The following is a 19,842-nucleotide window of genomic DNA, read 5'->3' as shown; positions in this document are numbered from 1 at the left end:
GAATGCTGGCGGAGAAAAATGGAAATCAATGTTTGATTCTGTAAGTTTTCTTACAGATCCGATCAATGGAAGAACGTGTATAAATTCGAGCGAGAAAATCCATAACATTCTCAAACCATATCACACAAGTTTTGAATGACAATCACACCAAACCGTAGTTTCAAACTTTCCCATGGAATAAGTAATTTGAAATCTAATTGACTATTGAAGTAGTCCTACAAAGTAACTCCAGTAACAAATAGAGACCATATCAAAAGCCAAACTTCAATAACAAATAGAAACCATATCAAAGCCGAAGTAATTACTGATCATATAACCAAAAAGCTTCAACACCTTTTTTCCTTTTATGATGGTTGTTTACCCTTCTTCATATTCCGGGAGTAGAGTTCTAAAATCTCTGCATCATCAAAACATCGCTGGAGACGGAACTAAGGATGATGATTTTGACAAGTAGACTTTCAAGGTCTATCCTTCTCTTCCACAGTCCTTGGCTCCTGTCGCCGTTAATCTCGACACCGGTGTCAAAAGAAAAAGAAGAAGAAGAGAGGGTAAAACTATCTTTTCCATTTAAAAAAATAACACCTCTCATGATGTTAGTTTGGATGGATTTAAATATAATTTTTTGTTTTTTAGGGGGAATGACGTAATTTGGGCAAACGTAGGTTGATGTGAATCACCCTTTTTTTTCTTTTTCAATGAATTTTAATTATTTCTATAATAGTTGATTGATATTGGGTTGTTATCACAAGGAAATTGCTTATTAATAGAAAAGTAGCTTGTTACTTTAAGCCCTTGATAGAAAGGTATTGAGGCAACAATGCAAGAGCTCGTAGCTTAAGTCAAACTGGAGCTACGAACGTGTGAACGGAGCTACAGGGTAAATGAGTGAGTTGCAGTAGTTGCTTGGGCCGGGTAAACCTAGGCTTAGGAAATGTAGTTTCTTTCTGGTTGGATCCTAATAATTTAGGGTTCCTATTGATATATATATATATATTTTTTTTAATTTTTTAATATATAAAATATGAATGACAGAAATAGATCAATAAAGGTTAATCCAATCCAACCCTGTTTCACCCCAATAAAGATCAATAAAATAGGTTTAAACAACAGGTGAGGTGGAATGAAATCTGGAATGATGAGGAAAAACTAGAACTTTTGATGACAAGAAATCAAATTACTTTCTGACCATGAATCACCATCCCTCCCCACTTAAAACTAGATCACTTTTTGGTTTAAACCTATTTTATGTGTTAAGGTAAACTGCTTTACGAGGCAATGACTAAAAAAACTGTACACAGCTGAGTATGCTGTTTTGGTATTGTGTTTCTTTTTCTTCTAATAAAAAAAAAACCCACAAAAGAAAGCTATATACGAAGCATCCTCTACAATGATCAGATAAGCCCAATGGGAAGCATTAGAGAGAAGACTAGAGTGTGAATGTGTAGGATAATAAAAAAAATTGAAATTTGGTGAATGACATCTAAACTCTCATACGAAATATGCTATGGCGGGCACTCTCTCTCTCTCTCTCTCTCTCTCTCTGAATTAAAGTTAAATTTAGAAGGAAAATCTTTTCAACAATTAAATAGAAAAAAAAAAAAAAAAACCCAAAGGTTCAATTGATGCATTTCGGCAGAAAACTATGAAAAAATAAAATTTTTGATTGAGATGATGGCCGTATTTCTCGAATCAACATCATCTTATCTCCAGGTTTTATGTCATCATCATAAGAACTCCATTACCCAAAAAGAGAAGTAAAAGAAAAAGAAAAAAGAAATGAGGAAGGGGATTTCAGAAAGAACGTAGCGAAGAGATATTAATTGGATCACTTGAAAACAGAGTAATCATCAACTCTCCATTTCTTTCATCATCAAAACCAACACTCTCTTGCAGACTTAAATCTCAGAAAAAACAAAACAAAGCCAGAAAACAAATAAGCAACGAAAGGTAGAAGAAGAAGAAAATTAGGAACGTCGAGAAGTCGAGAGACTAACAAGGGTAAAGTTCCAGAGGCTAGAGATTTATAGTTATAGCGCTTAGCTTCAAAACCCTACACATAATTGGAGCCGTTGGATCTCGCTCAAGACCAGATTCGCGAAAATTGGTTTTCACAAAGACATATTAACCCTCTCTACTGAAATGAATTGACCAACATATCCTCGCCGGTGTGGTTGCCAAGCTGACCTGCGTCACTTTTGGAATTTGGATACCCAATGAGGGTATTGGTGTAGCAACAAACAATGGAATTTTTTTCGGGTAATTTTCTTTCACTCTCTTACACTTGGCCTATATTTATTAATTTTTTTTTTTATCTTTTACTTTTTTTTTCTGATATTCTTATGTTTTTTATTTTATATCTCTTTTTCCTCTGCTCTTTTAAATACCTAGATTAACCCTCTTTTTCATCTATGACCTATTACACTTTTTCAAATTGATTGCTTCAGACCATGTTTTGAACCAAACCACTAATAACTTTTGTCTCATCCAATCATTAAGGATATTGCAAATTCAAAAAAGAATAATTTTGTATTCGATTTATATCAATATCGGTATCATATGTTCCAATCGGGTACCACACATATCTTATTCTTTTTTAATCTCTAAAACCATATGTCACAACCCTAATGGAGAATGTAACTTTGAGATTACTAATTTGAATTAGTATCGATTGAGACCGATACCAATAAGAAAATAGATTGCTAAATTTGTGATAATGGATAATACCAAAATAATAATAATAATAATAATAATAATAATAATAATAATAATAATAATAATAATAATAATAATAATAATAATAATAAAATAAATAAACAACATCCTTGATGATTGTATGAGACAAAATAAATAATAATAACAAATAAATAATATCTTTAAGGACACATTAACTATATCAATATCCTTGATGATTAATTGGATGAGTCAAAACTTGTAGGTGGTTCAGTTCAAATCATGTTTTGAGCTAATCAATGTGATAAAAAGTGTAATAGGTCATAGGTGAAAATGAGGGTTAATCTAGGTATTTAAAAAGAGCAGGGGATGTTAAAAATGAGAGTAAAAGATAGGGAAATTTTAATAAATATAGGCTAGTGTAGGAGAGTGATAGTAAATTCTCCATTTTTTCAAAAAGACACCCAGTAGGTTTTGGTAATTGGTATAGGTGAAGGTATCTCCCAATCCCAATACAATATCAATATGGAATGGCTTGTATCGGTGAGTCCAGATTCTCTATCCACGTGGGGTGCCTCTCCACATGGGTAGTTACAAATGAAGCAGAATATCCATCCTAATTGACACGGCTATACACAAGAGATTTCATTGCATTGGTAACTACCCATGTGGGGATAGAGGTATCAACGGTCCGATTTGGCCTAGTTTCGATTTGGGTTGAATCGGTTTCAATGTGGGAATGATGAAATCGAAATCATATTAATCAGAAAATTTTGGTTTCGGTTTTGGTGCAGTTTGGTTTCGATTTTATTTCAGTTTCTTGTATTAGTATGTAATTGGTTTGGTTTCGGTTTTACTTCGATTTCTTGTATCAGTTTGTAATCGGGTTGGTTTAAGTTTTTTAATCGATTTGGGTTTGGTTTTCCATACAGACCTATGCAAACTTTGATTTTTTTTTTTGAATGAATTTTGGGCTGTTTTTGGTTTTTTACCAGTTTGATTTGATTTCGGTTCAATTTTTTGTATCGGTTTGTAATCGGGTTGGTTTCAATTTTTTGATCGATTTGGATTTGATTTTCCATACATACCTATGCAAATTTTGATTTTTAAAATGAATTTTGGGCTATTTTCAGTTTCTTACTGGTTTGATTTGGTTTCAGTCTGGTTTTTAAATTGGTTTTGATTTGGTTTTAGATCCAATTAGTTTCTAGTGTGGTTCAATTTGTTAAGAGGATTACAATATGCCAAACTAAAACCAATCCAATAAGCCTTCGATTCAGTTTGATATGAGTTCAATCAACTTAATCCACAACAGTTTTACCAGTTCGATTTAGGAATTGACACCCCTATGTGGGGAGGACCCCGACCCTGACTCAAATAGTACGATTTTACACATTTTTTTAAAAAATCAGTTTTTATTATTATTATTATTTTTTTAAATGATTTAATATCACAATTGTCTTTTATCTCATCCAATGGCATGGGATGGTTTGAGAGTACGTTATCATGTTTGGTTCTGGCCCCTCTAACCTAGCCCAGGTTAAGGTTGATCATTTCAGATGTGTACTGAGAATCGTGCCAACAAGTACAGTACAAATCCTTCTTTCCCTAAGCCTTTGATATCAGCATCAACTTTTTATTAAATTTAAGGCCCTGATTTTGTTTGACATTAAAAAGTGGAAAATTGTATTTATATCTCATAAATTATCATAAATATAAGTGTATTAATATGGGGTGAGAAATTTATCAATTTCGTTAAATGCATTTTTTCTCGATTAGTGATGTAATAATTTTTTCTTATCCAATTCATTATTTTTAAATGAAATCCACTCACTTACAAAGTCCTACCAATTTGTCACTAATTATGGGAAAATTTAATTGTGTTAATCTCTCTCCTCCTCTCTTTTCCTTTCTCCCCCCATGGAATCCCTCTCAACCTGACCTCCATTTTTTTTATTCTCCCATCAAATCTCACTCCACTAAAAGATGTTTATTCCTTCATTTCTCTTCCTTTTCTTTTTCTTTGTCAACACAATTCATAGCATATGGATCCGCTTCACAAGTTTTCCGTCTCTTTTTTAACTTTCTAAGTAAATGAAGAGGGAAAACTACATGTGAGATCCACACTCAAAAGTTTTCCATCATTTTTTACTTTCTGAAAAATAATTATAAAATTCTAAACATTTATCAATCCAGAGATGAGATAAATCAGTAGCTACTCTTCCAAGACAGATATAATCATACATCATTCGGTATTGCATTAGGAGTGCTACAAACCAATAATTTATTTGCTTCTAAATTATGGGACAAAAGAAAAAGCAAAGAACCCATATTCAACAATGAAGAGAAACTAAAGGACTTAGGGTGACCTGATGTGGAACCACTTAATAATTCTGATGGAAGGTTTGTGGGTGCAAAGTATTGAAAGGTTTGGAACACTTTGTTGAGGGTCCCCTCCTCTTTAACTTCATGAAGTCAAGGACTGACGACAGCTGCTTTAAATATCCTTGTGAAAGCCTTCTCCAAACAAGAAATGTACAATTTTTCATTTATGAAGTCTTTCTCTACTCCAACTGCCACCTTTAGTTTTCCCATGTAACTCACCATTGTTATAGTAAGACTCTGCAATCCAAATCAAATCATTTCATGTATTAACAGACAAGCAAGCCAAGTATAAATAGAGGAACTTCTAAATTACAATTATTATTATTTTTTTAAATAATTAAAATTCTATTGAGATGTTGAAAGTTATAGAGTTATATTTTCATGCTACTTTATTCAAGTCCTTGGTGTCTATATAGTTGAGGAACTGTCTCTATTTAATGCCTTATAGGTTGACCCGTCCGAGCTTTCTAAATTATCTTGTCCATGTATATAGTTAAGTATGTCAAAGCTACATGTGAGTGGGAGTACTACGTGAGGGGGAAACACTGAGATATTGAAATTTCTAAAATTATAGTCTCATATCAATCGGTTTGTTTAGGTTCTTGATTTTTTTATATACTTTAAGATTTTGAATTAGACCCTTCTACAATTATCAAAGTAGACATTTAAGAAAAGGGGTTCATGGGCTGGGGCTTAATTATTGTTTAAACAATGCAAAGTAATTCAATGGTTGAGTTAACTTATTGGGCCGGCCCATGAATACCCCTCCCCTATACTGTGAGACACTAGTAGGTTTTAGTTCTCTCACCTGAGGTACTCCAACCACCATGAAGTACATACCCCTAGCAGGATGATCAGCCAATGACATTTGTTCCATTGGCCCAATCATATTTGAGATTGTCATGCTTGAGTTCTTCAGTGTTCTATGGACATACTGAGCTGTTGTCTGTGAAAAAAAAAAACAGAAGAAATAATTAGATCCTACTTATATACAATGTATTAAAAGATTAGCTAAATTTACTTATTAATGATGTACTATCACTTACCTCAGGACCTCTCAATTTCCTCATCATCTCTAATAGTCTGCCAGTGAGATAAACTGCTAATGACCCTCTCTTCCTCTGAATTATTTCTCGTCCTTTGTAGACGAAATCAATAGGGTTCGCCATTTCTACATCCGCCGACAAATCAGGAATCGACACATGTAAGAAGCCGAACTGGTTCCCCCATGGTGACTTAGAATCTGGTTTGCTCATCTCCTTAAGTGATAGATAATTATTGATTACCCTAGTGTTTAGCAGCACCAATGCTGTGGAATGTGCATTGATAGAATCTTGAGGACCCGAAATTTGCATGTATAGCCGCGTTCCGTAGAATATTATCCCGGTAATGACATCATTAATAGTCTGGATTAATTTAATTAAGAGGAAAGAATGAGCAAAACTTTTAATTAAATCACTAGATGAGCTTAAGCCTAGAAGCTGATAGTGACCATTGTTGACTTCATGGTGAAAACAATTGATCAAAGGAAATAAATATACAAGGTAGGGCCAAGTAGAAGATAAGTAGAAAGAAACATTAGAGATATATAAGACTTTATGATATGACAGATAGAAGTAATGTTTGGATCTAATATATCATTGCCACCTCGGCCTCTAGCAGACAAGGATGGTTGAGCATATATAGCCATTAAATAGCTTATACCTCACCCACAAGAAAAGCATTAAAGATCCCAACTTACAACAAAACAGTACCTTTAATGTTGAACACATGCAACGACCAAGATCGGTTGGTGGATGGTGATTTCCTCATTTCATGATGTAACTATTAGGTGCAAGAATCCCGTGGGTTTAGCTTATTTGTAAACCAATGGGAAGACATGTAGGAGCATCTTTGACTCACAGAGATGCAATACAATCTTTTTGTGATATGCTCAATCTAGACATTTCTACAAGAGACTTTTAGGAATTTTTTTCCAAACTTAATTTTACCACTGGAAAATACTACCTATTATCCATGTCTATCATCAATGCTGCATATGAAAAGGATGAGCATATAAACAAATTAAGTATATATCATTTTGTCCTAGACTTTTTTAGGTGGGTCATTATTAATCTATAGTGCCCCATCGTTGAGCGTCCAACACGTTGGAGAGGAGCCAGATCCTTCATGTTATTACATGATGGATTGATTTAGTCATTCTAACCATTAGATAGAATGAACGAGTCCACCTTATTTATATCTCTAAACATGTCCTTGACTCTTCCATTTTAAAATTTTAGTGGTCAACCCCATTAACCCATTAAGAGGCACAAAGTTAAGTGAGGAAAGTTTTCCATAAACTACCATCTATATATTTATCATGAGCATGGACGACCTGCACACAAAATTCACTAGAAAATTTATTATGTCCTCTGTTTATTACTCCCAATAAATGTGAAGTCTCCAGTGCAGTAGTAAATAATGGAAATTTTTTTGTTATTGCCTGGGTTGTAGCCAAGTAGCTGCGATCCCATGGTAACACCCAAGGGAATGGAATCCTAAGCGTAAGTTTGAAAATATCATTTTAAGTGAATTTTTTTGCCCCTACCCTTGAGATTCTATTTCTCTAATTAGTACCGGATGTTGGAGTTACTTGGTTGCAACCCAAGTAACAGCCAAGTTTCAATTCAATAGTAACAATACCATATATTAAAAACAAACCCTGAGTTTCTTTCACCGGCAGACAGAAAAAACAGAAAAAAAAAAAAAAAAAAAAAAAACTCTTAATCCTGATAGTTGGATGGGACTTGAAAAAATAATCTCTTAATCTGCCAACTCAAGTGTCAGATTCTCATCACCCACATATCCGTTTTATTTCTGTAAATAACTATCATCAACCCATAAATGACCGTAAGTGAGACAAGTGTTGGCCTCTACATATACGTATAGGTGAACGCGGATCCATTCTCGAAACCTTCCACCTTACAAGCATATGTCTTCCAAAAAATAAATGGCAAGCTCAATCTTAATTATTCCAATTAATATCGAATTAAGTTGTCATTACTCAAAGCTGAGTGTTAAAGGAAACATTACCCCACCAAGCTTGTCCTTGATTTGTTTGATCTGGTCCAGAGAGAAAGTCACAGTTGAAATGTTGATAGGCCGGAGCTCCACCCACTCATGGCCAGATCTGATTGGTGTCCGATCATCTTCAACAAAACTGCTCTTCAGAATGCTCCAGGCAAAGTCAGAGGTAGTGTAGAGGAACCTTGAGAGAAACCCAGTCACTTTCTTAAAGAAACTGTCTCTGTTGCTATCAGAACTCTTGCCCTGCTTTGATGAAGGAAAAGTTAAAGGAAGAGAAGGGTTATCAGCCCTTCTTAAGCAAGAAAACAAGGCACCCATGAGTGAAAAGCCATCACCCAGTGCATGATGAAGCTTAAATACTATAGTCCCAGCTGCGTTACTTGTTGGGTACTTGATCAAATGAATCTCCCACAAGGGTCTGCTTTGTGGAAGCCTTTCCATGGCTATCTTGGACAGATATTCTTGTAAGTAGTCATCGTAAGATTCCGGTGATAACCCATCTGGAAAGATAGGGACATGAACGTGGTCCTCCAGCTTCACATCCACCTTCTTCCATTGTTTCACACCATGCTCGTCTTTAACCTAAGAGAATCCCACGAAAGCAATAATCCCACGTCAGAAGTGAATAGTCCATATAGAGATTATAAGAACTTGAACACTCTCTCCTTAATAACTAGCTTTTAAAGATGAATTTTACCCAAGTTCCAATATAAATTAATATGAGCTAGAGAGAGAAAGAGAGACTACCATGATAGAGGAGAAACGAGGGTTGATTGGGATGAAAAGAGTGTTGAGCAAAAAGTTGGTCTGTGAGGTATCGATGGGGATGTCAGACTCCAAAGCGGCAAGGATGCAGATGGAGAGCACTGAACTGTTGAAGTACTGGCCAGTTGGGCTCACTGGTTCATCATAAACTTCTTCCATACCATCAGCTCTCTCTCCCTTGAATTCCATTTGATTCTGTTTGGTTTGAATCCTTTGATGCTGCCTGAGCCTAACTGAAAGTTGAGACTCCCTTAACTTATAAACGAAACGTTTTTGTTTTAATCAGAGGAAGATGATACCTTTACCAAAAACACGGAAACATGATATATGGATACACCGGTAAAAGTTTAACAATGCATTAAATATCAAGTAGGTATTGGTGTAATCGCTGTCACATTAATATGCCGACCATCACTGTATGGGGCCACATTCTACGAAAAAAACGAAAAAGCTGTACGGGGACACAATCAGCAATTTACAAAAAGGCAAGGGTTCTTATCATATTATGCAAAAATTAAGGGTGTCAATTTCAAGCCGCATCGGTAGATCTGATTGAGTCCGACATGTTTATTGTTCGACTCAAATCGGCTTGATTAATAAACATGTCAGGCTTAAGTTTGGCCTGCTTATAAATGGTAGTACATAGTGCAAGGGATAAGCCCGATGGGCCTTCCGACCCATTTACAAGCTCAACTCAGACCGACATCTTTAGCCCGATCGTTTATATAGGTATTTTGATTTTTTTTTTTTTTGGGATAGAATAAGGTATATATTGATATTTTTATCAATTATTAAGTGTAATTAAGTGTAAGATCTTTTCAAAATTGTTGATAACTTAACCAAATAAGTAAAAATATTTTAAATCTAAGAAAAGTAAAGACCGTTTAAGGCTTTATTGGTAGATTACTCCATTTAAGGCCTAATTATAGCCTGATTAACTAGATTAAGAGAAGCTCGATTAAAGCTCAGAACCTAAGCAAGCTCGACATGACACTGACCGAGACCGACTCATTCCTTAAATAGGTAGGTCATGGTCCGAAAACATAGACCTGCTTGGCCCGGCTCGACCCGGCCCAATCGATTGACAGCCCTAGCAAAAATGGGTTTAAGTTTATTGGATTTTTTTTTGGGGGGGTTAGAAGTTTATTGAATTAACCAACCAATATTTCAATTAATTAAAATAGCTAAAATAAATATATGTATTATTGAAATTCTATAAATAATGCCTACTCTATGGTATTCATGGTTCTAAGTATTGGTGTTGGATCAGCTGTATCGATGTTGAAATCCTGTTCAAAACCCTAGAATGATTCGCAAAGTTGATCGTGACAAAGACACAAATACCCTAATAACTTAAGCGAATTGACCAACATATCCTAAAGGCGAACTTTGATTTTTCTCAAAGGCTGGGGCCGGATCTGTTTGGCTGCAAGATGAACCTGACCCCATAACCCTATCCACTGTTTGACTCTTGGGATTCAGATGCCTGGCCCAAATGTAGCTAGCTAACACAAAGGTGTTAAAAGACACACCCACCTACGAAGATTGAATGCTGCTTCAGTGTCCTTTCTAAATGTTGTTCCATACATAAATATTGCTTCTGGAGTCTTACAATTATATTTTAATAATTGTTCGAAATAAGAACACTATCTGATTGTGTGGCTAGAATCAATAGGGAGCCAATTAGGAGATATATAAAGGCATCAATAGGGATGGGTATTTTGTATTTCAAAGAGATTGGGGAGATATTTCAACCCCTTTGCATCCGGGCGCACGATTCACTTGATCAGGTAGCCTTCTTTTTCACAAAATTTATTTGATACTAAATTATGAAAATGAAAAAATGGTCATGGTACATGTGGGAAAATAGGAATACAGAACATTCTTTATTAATAACTGTCGATATTACTTGGTGAGATATAAGTGTTAACCTTTTCCCTTTCTGTTTACCTGAAATCGGTTGTCATGATGACAGTAGGTCATCACTAATTGATTCATCCTCTTCGATGAATCTTTGTCACACAAGGATGTTCTTTATGGTTGTCCTTGTTGGCAACCCGACCACGAGACAGTGATAACGTGGTCAATTTGGGTGACGTGGATGAAAATGATGACATGACAGTGTCCAATGTCACCGATGAGATAACAGAGCGCTTGGTATGCATGGAGTGGTTTAACACATCCTTAGTATGTGGTGTGGGTTTCTAGGTAAAAAACTGATAAAATTGGCCTATTTACGTTCGGGGGCATTTTTGACAGTGAAAATGATATTTTTGGAAGATCATTTCTCATGAAAAATATAGATTGTAATTTATCTAGTCCAGTGCATCTGATTCTGTCATATTTCGATACCATATGAAGAAGTTACGATATTTGTGGCAGTCGAGGGCAGTTTCGACATTGAAGATAAATTTTATAAAAGAAGTAATCTCCATGTAATGATACGAAAAAAATCTGATCTTTCCAACGGTTCTGATTTCATCGCATTCCGATTCTGTATGAGAAAGATGCGTCATTAAAAAAAACTAGGGGCATTTTTATCTTTTTATATGGCTGAGTCAGATGATCGAATCTTCTGGAAAGTCGTAGAGCGTCCAGTCATGGTTCCAATGCACTTCGTTTCATCTCTATCGAAAATCGTATGAAAAAGTTACATATGTTTCCGTTAAGCTGGTTTGAAAATCCGAACAAGAAAATCAACAGATGCTCTCGGTGTTGGATGGATTTTCTAGATTTTAATTTTGAAATTTCAGGAGTTTTTGTGTAATTTCAAGGTTTTAAAGGTCTAGTTGATAAGGGGTTTTGGCATTAAAGTTTGTAGAAGGAGGGGCTTATTTGTTATTTAGAAGAGTTAATTGATCCTTGATTAAAGGCTCGGATTGTGCCACATAGGTAGGGTTTTAATCCTGTGGCTACTAAGATGTGCGCTGGTTCTAGAGCTGAAGATGCCTGCGTGAAGGTCATCATTGGTGGAGTGCATCGAGTGTAGTGGTGTGGCGCTTCACCAGATCTAATCTTGATTGTGTATGGTGCTTGTGCATGTGCACCATAATATAGATCCCTATCCTAAGGATATCAAGAGATCTGATTGGATCAGATCTAATAGATTTTGATCCTACGACTGTAAGCTATTTTGGCTTTTAGAAAGCAATCCGACAACCTTTCGGAATATGTGCTGATGTGGCAAATCCGTGGTCGACAACGCCTCTAATGATGTCAGCGCCTACGTTATGATGACATCATCAAAATTCAAAACCTATGGTTTAGATCTATTGTCTGTTGGTTTAATCGGATGTCTTAGATTTAGAAATACTTTCTGATGAGATCTACGGCCAGATTTTAGCCTCTGTTGCGCACACCGCCGGCATAGCCGACGCTAACCTCTGAAGATTTCGTTTTAAGTGTTCTGGTTGGTCCAAATTTAAATGGCCATATCTTCCTCATCTTAACTTCGATTTAGGTGATTCAAGTTGGAGAGTCTTTATCTCTCCGAGATCTACATGCCTAAGGGGGAAAAAAAAACGAAGAGGAGAGTTACAGAGGTGGCCGAATATTTGAGTTGAAGCTCAAAGAGGGCTTAGGCTTTGAATGCAAAACCTATAATCTCTTGTACTTGATCCATAGCCTCCATTAGAGACTTAGGAAGCTTCTGGAAGCCAAGGTAGCAAGATTCATTGGTGGTAGCCAAGAAAGGGAAGATAAAAGAGGACGAAGAAGAAAGGGAAAAGAGAGAAGAAGTCCATTCATGCTTGTGTGAGCCATTATTGAGCTATTAGAGCTCTAACAAAGGAAGAGAGGAAGTGGAAAGAAAGAAGAAAGAAGAGGAGAAGTGGTGTGCCTTGATGAAGTTAGGGTGAGCTTCCACAAAGGAAGAAAGAAAAAGAAAAGAAAGGAAAGGAGAGGAAAGAAGAGGGAAAGTATCTATATCACACACTCACTGCCAGAGTGTTTCAGACACAGACTGATTTGGGTTCTACAGTGCACTTGAAGATTCCAATTTCTTCATCAACTTAGGGGAGATTGAAGATTCTAGTGGACCATCAGAGTTCTCGATCACATCTTCGGAAACCAGTGATCATAGATATTACAGAGTTGTAAGCTATTATACATTCATTGACCTGTGCTTTTGGTTTAATGTATTTTCATTGTATGCTTAGCTAGGTTATATTGCCATAGACCTATACTATGTGGGATATCATTGTAGGGCATTGTTATAAGCCTAACCTTATCTATGTAATTGGTGTTCAATGGGTGCTGGACATAGGGACGGTACATTCCTTGGTAGTTACCACTACTTAAACATATCTACTATGGGTGTGGCCTCTCAGGTTATTTTGGAAAAATTGGGGTGAAGACCTAGCCTTTGTAAGTCAAGGGTGAAAACTGAGAATGTGTTCCCTTGGCTGTGGGTGCAGTCATAATTAGTATTAAGTAAATACTGAGCTCGACAGTGGACATTACTCTGTGCATATAGGCAACTGACTGAAGCACGTATTTCTTGTGTTGTGATTGTGTATGCTAGTATTGTATTGTGGATTAAAGTGTATGCCTACAGAATGGGTGTGTACATCTGGTAGACCTGACTACTTGGTGGTGCAGTGTGAATGTACATATAATTATGTGTATGTGACAGTGATTGTCGTGTGGGGTTTGTGAGTCAGCTCTCAACAGCAATACATGTTATGTGAGTAAGTTTCGTGCAACAGTGAAAGTTATCAATAGTTCACATAGTAGCTCTGGGGAGCATCAGTAGACTATGATTGAGAGTAAGCCACGTTAGCTAGTGACCTGGTAAAGAACTAGCTGAGGAAAAGTTTTTGGACACACTGATTCAGTCCCCCTCTCAGTGTCATCCAGGACCCAACAATTGGTATCAGAGCTAGGGCTCTAGAGGCAGCTTAAATAGCTCAGAGTGCTCCCGTTGGTTGAAGATGGTATCAAGTGTTTGGGTCAGTAAGTCTACTTTTGAAGCTTTTATTTTTAATAGATCAGATTTTATCTTTTGGAGAAAGTTGATGAAGTCACTTATTGGTTCATTGGGGTATGATCTATGGAGTACAGTGGCTAATGGGAGTGTAGACTCCAATATTGACTTTAGGGTTAGAGAGATCATTTTGGATAGATTAACAGACAGTGTGACTGTCAAAGTTAGTTTATGTATATCAGCTAAGGCGATGTGGGAGAGATTACACCTCCTATATGGAGGTGAATCAGCTGTATCAGAGTCCACATTAGATGTTGAAAGCAGATGTTCAGATGAGTGCTACATCAGTGGATCTGAGTGTGTTGAGGCACATATTATTACAACTCAGGATGAAATCAGCATTGATTTGAGAATATATATATATATATATATAAATGAGTGCAAATTCATTATTACAGCATTAAAAACACGTCATCAATAGAGATGAGAGATGTAGAATCCTTGAAGAGGCAGTCATCATGTTGAGAGCATAACTGTCAGAGCTTGATGTTTCTTGTATCTCACAGATGACAGAGTCTAGAAATGACCCTCAGGTTATAAAAGCTCTTGAAGATCAACTGAGAAGGGAAAGTGAAATGTGTATCAGGCTTGAGTCTGAGAACTTAGCCTTGAGAGAGAAAATAGATGTGCAATCTCAAGTGATTAGAAGAGATGATGGAATTTTAGATGATTTTGAGAAGTTAAATAACGAATTAAAAGCAGAGATCATTTCATTACAAACACAGTTTGATGAGTTGCAGAGGAGACAATCAGTCATTCCACTTGTGGTTGCTGAAATGAATAGACATCTAGCTCAGTCTTTAAGATGTCAGAGACTAACCATTATTAGCTCTGGGTCTATAACAGAGTAGGGTGAGTCATCAGGGAAAACTATAGAGATTGTTAAGATCAGACCACAAAGAGACTATAGGAAAGACACTAAAGAGAGCTCAAAGGAGGCAGAGTAAGAGAGAGAAGAGGCACAGTAGTGAGATGAGATATCCTACACATCAAGCACAATGTGGAGGCAGTCCACATGATAGAAAAAGTAAAGGTAAAGGCGAACAAACAGTCCAGACAGGGAACATAATTAAAGTTGGTGGTTATAACAGAGTTTACCAACAAAGACCAGTTGAGCATGGTAAGTTCAACACGTTTAGTTATCAGAGACCTCTGCTGATGATTCTTAGGCAGAGTCAGATGGCTCCTACTAACAGACGTGATGCTTCACCCAGCTTGCATAGGCAGTCACCAATGATGCAATCATATTTTCATGGGTATTGCCACAGGTGCAGTGGGTATGGGCATAGGAGAGAAAAGTGTATATCTATATTAGATTTCAGCTATGGAGGGAGGATTCCCATAGCACCACTGGGCAAAAAACTAGTAGAATGTCTTAGATGCCACCATCATAGACAATGGGCCAAACATTACAAGGCAGTGCTCTCCTCTCAGCTTGTACAAGAGAAGAGAGACTATCAGATCTCTAGAACTAGAAAGTTAAGAAATGGTTATAGAAGCAAGTCAATGAAAGGTAGTCTAAGAAGCATCAGTCACAATCTAGTGGTGAGTCTTAGGTGGCTTTGTATAGTGTATGGAACGTGAAGGATATACAAAAGGCTGAGAACAATAAACAGAATCTAGAAAACAAAGGGAGATGTCAGTTCTACAATTGTGCAAGAAAGATTCAGAAAGGGAAGACCATCAGTTGGGAAGGTAACAGAGAGGTCTACAATTGGGTTGGTTGGACAGAGGTAGAGACTGAAGAAGACAGTAAGTGAGCAGAAAGGAAAACAGAGTAGTAAAAAAGCTTCTGGTGAGAAGCAAATGCATAGGACCAAGGCAAATGGTCAGTTAGTTTAGAGAGAGAAGCACATAGAGATGTGTGCAGTCACAATCACCACTCTTACACCACCTAGACAAGGTATAGGAGTGGGCACACCTCCCAAGCACTAGGTGTACTTAGGTGCACAAGAATGGGGGAACTCACTAGATGGATATTAGTGCCCCTAGCAGGACTCAGATTATGACAATAAAGTTCTTGCACTAGTGCTTGGATTAGAGACATCAGTTAAAACTTAGTGTAGTTCTCTTGAGTATTTGCATCTTGATGGAGCAATCACCAGATAAGCAGTTCAGTGTCAGTCAGAGAGCAGAATAGTTGAGGATGTCAGTGATGGTCAGAGATATGCAGTTGTGAGTATGGCAGACAACAATTAGCTTTTCTATGCATCAGTATGGGTCAGAGATTCAGTTGGTATCAATCTCAGTGGTAATTGTCAGAGTATAGTTTTGTGTGATCATGGTGATTGTTTGACTTTGATAGAGTTAAATATTTTAGCACTAGTGACAGAGAGAATGATATGTTGATTGGATGCAGAGATTTATTATAGGAAGCTAATGAGTTGAGCAGTTGTATACTATAATTTATTGTTGATGATGTATATCCAGTTGAGGCAACACTTATCTGATGATGCATTTTAGAACGAATCACATTGTCATCCGGTATCATTTCTTGAGAGACAAAGTGATGGAAGGTGAAGAATGGAATTTGTTCCCATAGCAGAGCAGGTAGCTGATATCTTCACTAAACCACTTCCCAAAGATCAGTTTGAGTTTCTCAGACAAAAGTTAGGAGTGGTGGTTCTTCCCAAGCACTAGGGGCATTAGGAGAAGGGGAGCAAGTTGCTTGATGTTGCTACCCCCATATTAGACTCAGGGGGTCCATTGGTTTCACCCTTTATACTTGTTGTCAAAGGGGGAGAGAGTTACCCATCAGAGCTTTGGAGTGTATTAGTGATGAGGTGGTTGCCAACAACTCCAAAGGGGGAGATTGTTATTTTATAGTTGTCCTTGTTGGCAACCCGGTCACGTGACAGTGATGAGGTGGCCAGTTTGGGTGATGTGGATGAAAATGATGACATGACAGTGTCCAGTGTCATCGATGAGATAACAGAGCTGCTTGATATGAATAGAGTGGTTTGATACATCCTTAGTATGTGGTGTGGGTTTCTAGGTCAAACTGGTAAAATTAGACTATTTACGCTCGGAGGAATTTTTGGTAGTGAAAATGACATTTTTGAAAGATCATTTCTTCATGAAAAAGATAGATTATAATTTATCTAGTCTAGTACATATGAGTTTGTCACATTTCGATATCGTATGAAGAAGTTACGGAATTTGTGATAGTCGAGGATAATTTTGACATTGAAGATGAATTTTTTAAAGGAAGTGTTCTCCATATAACGATATGACAAAAATCCGATCTTTCCAACAGTTCTGATTTCATCGCATTCTAATTCTGTATGAGAAAGATGCTTCATTGGAAAGATCTAGGGGTATTTTGATCATTTTATATGGCTGAGTCAGAGGATCGATCTTTTGGAAAGTCGTAGAGTGTCCAGTCACGGTTCCAACGCACTTTGTTTCATCTCGATTGGATATTATATGAAAAGTTACATATGTTTTCGTGAAGCCGGTTCGAAAATCCGAACCAGAAAATCAACAGATGCTCTCGGTGTTGGGTGGATTTTCTAGATTTTAATTTTAAAATTTTAGGAGTTTTGTGTAATTTCAAGGTTTTAAAGGTCTGAGTTGATAAGGGGTTTTTGGCATTAAATTTTGTAGAAGGAATGGCTTATTTGTTATTTAGAAGAGTTAATTGATCCTTGATTGAAGGCTCAGATTGCGACACGTAGGTAGGGTTCTAATCTTGTGGCTGCTGAGATGTGCGCTAGTTCTAGCACTGAACATGCTTGCGCGAGGGTCATCATTGGTGGAGTGCATCGGGTGTAGTGGTGTGGGGCTTCATCAGACCTAATCTTGATTGTGTATGGTACTTGTGCATGTGCACCATAATATAGATCCCCATCCTAAGGATATCAAGAGATCTGATTAGATCAGACATAATAGATTCTGATCCTACGGCTGTATGTCATTTCGAACGGCTTCATCCTATGGTTTAGATCTATTGTCCGTTGGTTTAATCGAACGGCTCTGATTTAGAAATACCTTATGATGAGATCTATGGCCAGATCTGCGCCTTTGTTGTGCACGCTGGCGTAGCCTACACCAACCTTCAAAGATTCCATTTTGAGTGTTCTGGTTGGTCCAACTTCAAATGGTCATATCTCTCTCATCTTAACTCTAATTTGGGTGATTCAAGTTGGAGATTCTTCATCTCTCCGAGCTCTACATGCCTAAGGGAAGAAAACAAAGAGGAGAGTTGCAAAGGTGGCTAAATATTTGAGTTGAAACTCAAAGAAGGCTTAGGCTTTGAATGTAAAGCCTATAATCTCTTGTACTTGATCCAGAGCCTCCATTAGAGACTTGAGAAGCTGCTGGAAGCCAAGGTAGCAAGCTTCATTGGTGGTAGCCAAGAAAAGGGAAGAGAAAAGAGAAGGACGAAGAAGAAAGGGAAAAGAGAGAAGAAGCCCATTCATGCTTGTGTGAGCCATTGTTGAGCTATTAGAGCTCTAACAAAGGAAGAGAGGAAGTGGAAAGAAAGAAGAAAAAAGAGGAGAAGTGGTGTGCCTTGATGAAGCTAGGGTGAGCTTCCACAAAGGAAGAAAGAAAAAGTAAAGAAAGGAAAGGAAAGAAGATGGAAAGTATCTGTATCACATACTCACTGTCAGAGTGTTTCAAACACAGACTGATTTGGGTTTTACAGTGCACTTGAAGATTTCGATTTCTTCATCAACTTAGGGGAGATTGAAGATTCTAGTGGACCATAAAAGTTCTCGGTCCCATCTTTGGAAACCAGTGATCAAAGACATTATAGAGTTGTAAGCTATTCTATTATCATTGACATGTGATTTTGATTTACTGTATTTCCATTGTATGCTTAGCTAGGTTATATTGCCATAGACCTATGCTATGTGGGATATCTTTGGAGAGCATTGTTATAAGCCCAACCTTATCTATGTAATTGGTGTTCAGTGGGTGCTGGACAAAGGGATAGTATGTTCTTTGGTAGTTACTACTATCTAAACATATCTTCCATGGGTGTAGCCTCTCATGTTATTCTGAAAAAATTGGAGTGAAGACCTAGCCTTCGTAAGTCAAGGGTGGAAACTGGGAACGTGTTCCCTTGGCTGCGGGTGCAGTCATAATTAGTATTGAGTAAATTTTGAGCTTGACAGTGGGCATTACTCCGTGCATGCAGACAACTGGTCGAAGCACGTATTTCTTGTGTTGTGATTGTGTATGCTAGTATTGTATTGTGGATTGAAGTGTATGCCTGCGGGATGGATGTGTACATCTAGTAGACCTGACCACTTGGTGGTGCAGTGTGGATGTACATAAGACTATGTGTATGTGACAGTGATTGCCGTGTGGGGTTTGTGAGTCAACTCTCAGCAGCAATACATGTTATGTGAGTAAGCTTTGTGCAGCAATGAGAGTCATCAATAATTTACATAGTAGCTCTGGGGAGCATCAGTAGACTGTGATTGAGAGTGAGCCACATCAGCTAGTGACCTAGTAAAAAACTAGCTGAGGAAAAGTTTTTGGACACATTGATTCACCTCCCCTCTCAGTGTCAGCCAGGACCCAACAAAGGATTCATCCTCTGGAAAACCTCTCGCACAAGGATTTATCTTCTAGAAAATCTCTCACCGATGAAATTCTGTTTTCACTTCTTCCTTAGAGCATTGGAATCTTGTAGATGTTTTCCTATTTAACTGTACAAGAATGATGGAAAGAAAGAGAAAATTCTGCATAGAGAGAGAGAGAGAGAGAGAGAGAGAGAGAGAGAGAGAGAGAGAGAGAGAGAGAGAGAGAGAGAGATCAGCTATCATTATCCTACTCTCTTTGGTCGCCCTTTGCAAGGGAGGAAGTTGGAACGGTTACGTATGCTATGACCATCACAACAGGTTAAAGATAAGTGACTGTCATCTCTCCACCCTAAAAGCTAGGAATCAGTTACAATATAAAAAACTAATAGATGGTTTAGATTAATCTAATATTAAATAGACAGTTAATATTAAAAG

At 37.2% G+C, this 19,842-nt stretch overlaps 1 protein-coding gene across 1 annotated transcript; it reads right to left on the bottom strand.

Moving 5' to 3' along the window:
- Positions 1-4,869: 4,869 nt before the first annotated feature.
- On the bottom strand, positions 4,870-9,205 carry LOC122066639 (wax ester synthase/diacylglycerol acyltransferase 4-like). Its single transcript, XM_042630468.1, has 5 exons — positions 8,872-9,205; positions 8,131-8,706; positions 6,102-6,461; positions 5,864-6,001; positions 4,870-5,292 (listed from the first exon to the last, which is right to left on the bottom strand). Exons 1-5 carry the CDS (start codon positions 9,076-9,078, stop codon positions 5,146-5,148), a joined length of 1,428 nt encoding a protein of 475 aa, XP_042486402.1. The 5' UTR covers positions 9,079-9,205; the 3' UTR covers positions 4,870-5,145.
- Between the last annotated feature and the right edge of the window lie 10,637 nt (positions 9,206-19,842).

Source organism: Macadamia integrifolia, unplaced genomic scaffold (genome assembly GCF_013358625.1).
Source record: "Macadamia integrifolia cultivar HAES 741 unplaced genomic scaffold, SCU_Mint_v3 scaffold2510, whole genome shotgun sequence".
NCBI classification, from domain to species: domain Eukaryota; kingdom Viridiplantae; phylum Streptophyta; class Magnoliopsida; order Proteales; family Proteaceae; genus Macadamia; species Macadamia integrifolia.
The sequence above is the reverse complement of the archived record's forward strand: the minus strand, read 5'-3'. Positions and strand labels throughout refer to the sequence as shown.

What these genes read in the sequence shown, in the direction of transcription:
- LOC122066639 (XM_042630468.1), bottom strand. Translation starts at nt 9,078, where the DNA reads ATGGAATTCAAGGGAGAGAGAGCTGATGGTATGGAAGAAGTTTATGAT. An exon ending in TCAAGGACAAGCTTGGTGGG is followed by an intron (nt 6,462 to 8,130) that starts GTAATGTTTCCT and finishes AAATTAATCCAG; the next exon opens with ACTATTAATGATGTCATTAC. An exon ending in GGAAATTGAGAGGTCCTGAG is followed by an intron (nt 6,002 to 6,101) that starts GTAAGTGATAGT and finishes TTTTTTTCACAG; the next exon opens with ACAACAGCTCAGTATGTCCA.